General features: G+C 40.8%; 1 protein-coding gene across 2 annotated transcripts in view; it reads right to left on the bottom strand.

Annotated features, from left to right (window-relative positions):
• The window catches only part of erbb3a (erb-b2 receptor tyrosine kinase 3a), a 20,122-nt gene extending 18,757 nt beyond the window's left edge, over nt 1-1,365 (bottom strand). For both annotated transcript variants that reach the window (XM_069154601.1, XM_069154592.1), the window contains exon 1: nt 977-1,365. In XM_069154601.1, the coding sequence (XP_069010702.1) occupies nt 977-1,064 (88 nt within the window). In that variant the 5' untranslated portion in view covers nt 1,065-1,365. The remainder of the gene's footprint in view (nt 1-976) is intronic.
• Between the last annotated feature and the right edge of the window lie 1,135 nt (nt 1,366-2,500).

A 2,500-nucleotide genomic window follows, 5' to 3' on the forward strand; every position in this document is an offset into this window, starting at 1 on the left:
GTCTGTATGTATCATTTCAGATGTCTATGAGTTGTTAAAACCTCGATTAAATAAGGATTTTTCCCTCAAAATTCTCACATGGTTTTATTTGAATAAATATTTAAATGATCTGATGTCTGACCAAAGATCAAAGATTAAAGAAAAAGTCTAAAAACTGAAAACAGACTTTTTTGGATCAGAACATTGTTTTTTTTTCTCCCAGTAATCATCTAACATTTATCTGGATATTAAACTGGATTAAAAATTGTTTTAAAAGCAGCTCCACCTGCAACAGCTGCTGACACAAGGATGATTCAGTATTAATCATCTAATGATGTCATATATATATAATAATAAATCAGTCAGAGGGACCAAACCGGGACTTATACTTTAATATCTTAACTACATTCGGCTGCTTATACTTCTGTACTTTTACATAAGTAGGATTTTTCATGCAGTACTTTTACTTGAAATGAACTATTTTTACTTTGCTGTATATTTACTGAAGTAAAGTATCTGGATACTTTTTCCACCACTGACTTGCATTAGAGTATTTTTACATTGCGGTGCTTCAACTTACAGATAAATCAGAATACTTCTCTCATCGGTTTTCTACACTGAGAAAAAAAGAGACTTGAGATCAAGTTTTTCAGCTGCAGTAAAAACTCTGAGCTGCCTGCGGTCGTCAGGCGGGGAAAGGTTGGGCCACTCTGTCCAAAACCTTGAAACAATTGAGAGCAACATGATAAAGCACACAGTCGTGGGAGAGGTGCAGGTGAGTCACAGCAAACAAGTTTTACGTTTGCGGAACAGGTTCTGAGAGCCGAGGTGTTTTCTTACAGCGCAGCAGCGAGAGGCAGGAAACTCCTCAAAATGTAAATATCCCGATTCAATAATCCAGAAATGTGTGTGTGTGTGTGTGTGTGTGTGTGTGTGTGTGTGTGTGTGTGTGTGTGTGTGTGTGTGTGTGTGTGTGTGTGTGTGCGCGCGCGCCCACCTCCTTGCGTCTGAGCGCGGCACAGTTGCAGAGCGCACGGCAGCAAAACGCACAGCACCTGCTGCAGCTTCCTCATCCCGGCGGTCATCCTTGTGTAAAATCCCCCCGCAAGTGACGTCTCAAACACACATAACCATCCTCAAAACACGAAGCAGTCTTCTCTTCTACCGGCCAGAGGCGTCCTCTGTCATTTCAACCCGACACTTTAAACCGGTGAACTTTGATTAATCCAGATCTTCTTCTTCCTTTTCTTTCCTCTTCTTCTCAGAAGGAGTAAATCCGCCCTGAAGTCCAACTCTGTTTGTGTTTTCTCTATTTGACTTTTAACTGAGCTGCAACTTTCCGCGCCGCCTCTCCGGTCTGTGAGAGAATCACGACAGCTCCGTGATCGAGCGCAGCGCGCAGCGAATCAGCGGCCGAAGCGACTCTTTCCTCTGGCACTGATTTATGTGGGAGGACCCTGCCTGTCTAACTGTCTGCCTGTCTAACTGTCTGCCTGTCTAACTGTCTGCCTGTCTAACGGCTTGCCTGCCTGTCTTTCTGTCTGTCTGTCTGCAGCCATACCTACGACACATAACTGCCTCTAGACTCCAGAAAGTCCACAGGAACCTTGAAAGAACCTTGAAATTTCCATCAGCATAGATATGATTTGTTTCCATATTCAGATAATTTTGTGTCTTTTTTTTAAATTTCATAAAAGACAGTTTGGAGAGCAAATATAACCCACACAGTCCTCAAACCTTAAACTCGAAACTCCTGCCTCGTCCATCAGCATAGATCAAAAGCAAAAGTTCTCAAACTGTAAACCTTGAAGGATAATTGCTTTTAAATCCAGATCATTTTATTCTCAGTTCATACTTTTACTCATAAATTTAATTGTGATTGCAATTGCAAAGCTGTCTTTAACGCGTGCATTAAAAAAAGACCAAACTCCCTTTTGTCTGTGGGATTTGCAGCACAATAAGTGAGTTACACAAGTTTTCTTGCAAAGTACTTGATAATAAAAGGATTAAATATTAAACAGGACAAGAGCAGCACAAATACAGTTATTAGCACAGACAACATAAGAAACAGAAATGAGATCACCTTAAAGGCTCCAGAGGTTTCTCAAGCTGTGATTTCTTTAAGATGTGACAGAGATATCAAACCACTGATTTTCAAAGTGTTGCTTCTGAATGAATATTTAATAAAGACAAGTCACTCTAAACGTTGATATTTTTGTGTTCATCCATTGTTCAAACACAAATAGAGATGTCAACCTTTGATGACTAAAACTTGTGAGTTCGTGTCTAAACCCGACCTGTTGGTGGACTTCAGCTTTTAACGTGACCATCAGGGAAGTGACTTTATTTGTATTCCTCGACCTGTCGATGGTTTTATCAGATCAGTCAGAACAGGTGGGACACTTCCTCCTTTCCATCAAACAGAGAACCTGAAAACACGTCTCCTGAACAAAGAGTGGAGCTGTCCCCCTCTGATATCGCCCACTGCTGTACAACAACAACAACAACAACAACAACAACA

The sequence above is a fragment of the Embiotoca jacksoni genome, unplaced genomic scaffold, assembly GCF_022577435.1.
Source record: "Embiotoca jacksoni isolate LCO1_2020_lvr unplaced genomic scaffold, fEmbJac1.0.p SCAF_1, whole genome shotgun sequence".
In the NCBI taxonomy this organism is placed as follows: Eukaryota; Metazoa; Chordata; class Actinopteri; family Embiotocidae; genus Embiotoca; species Embiotoca jacksoni.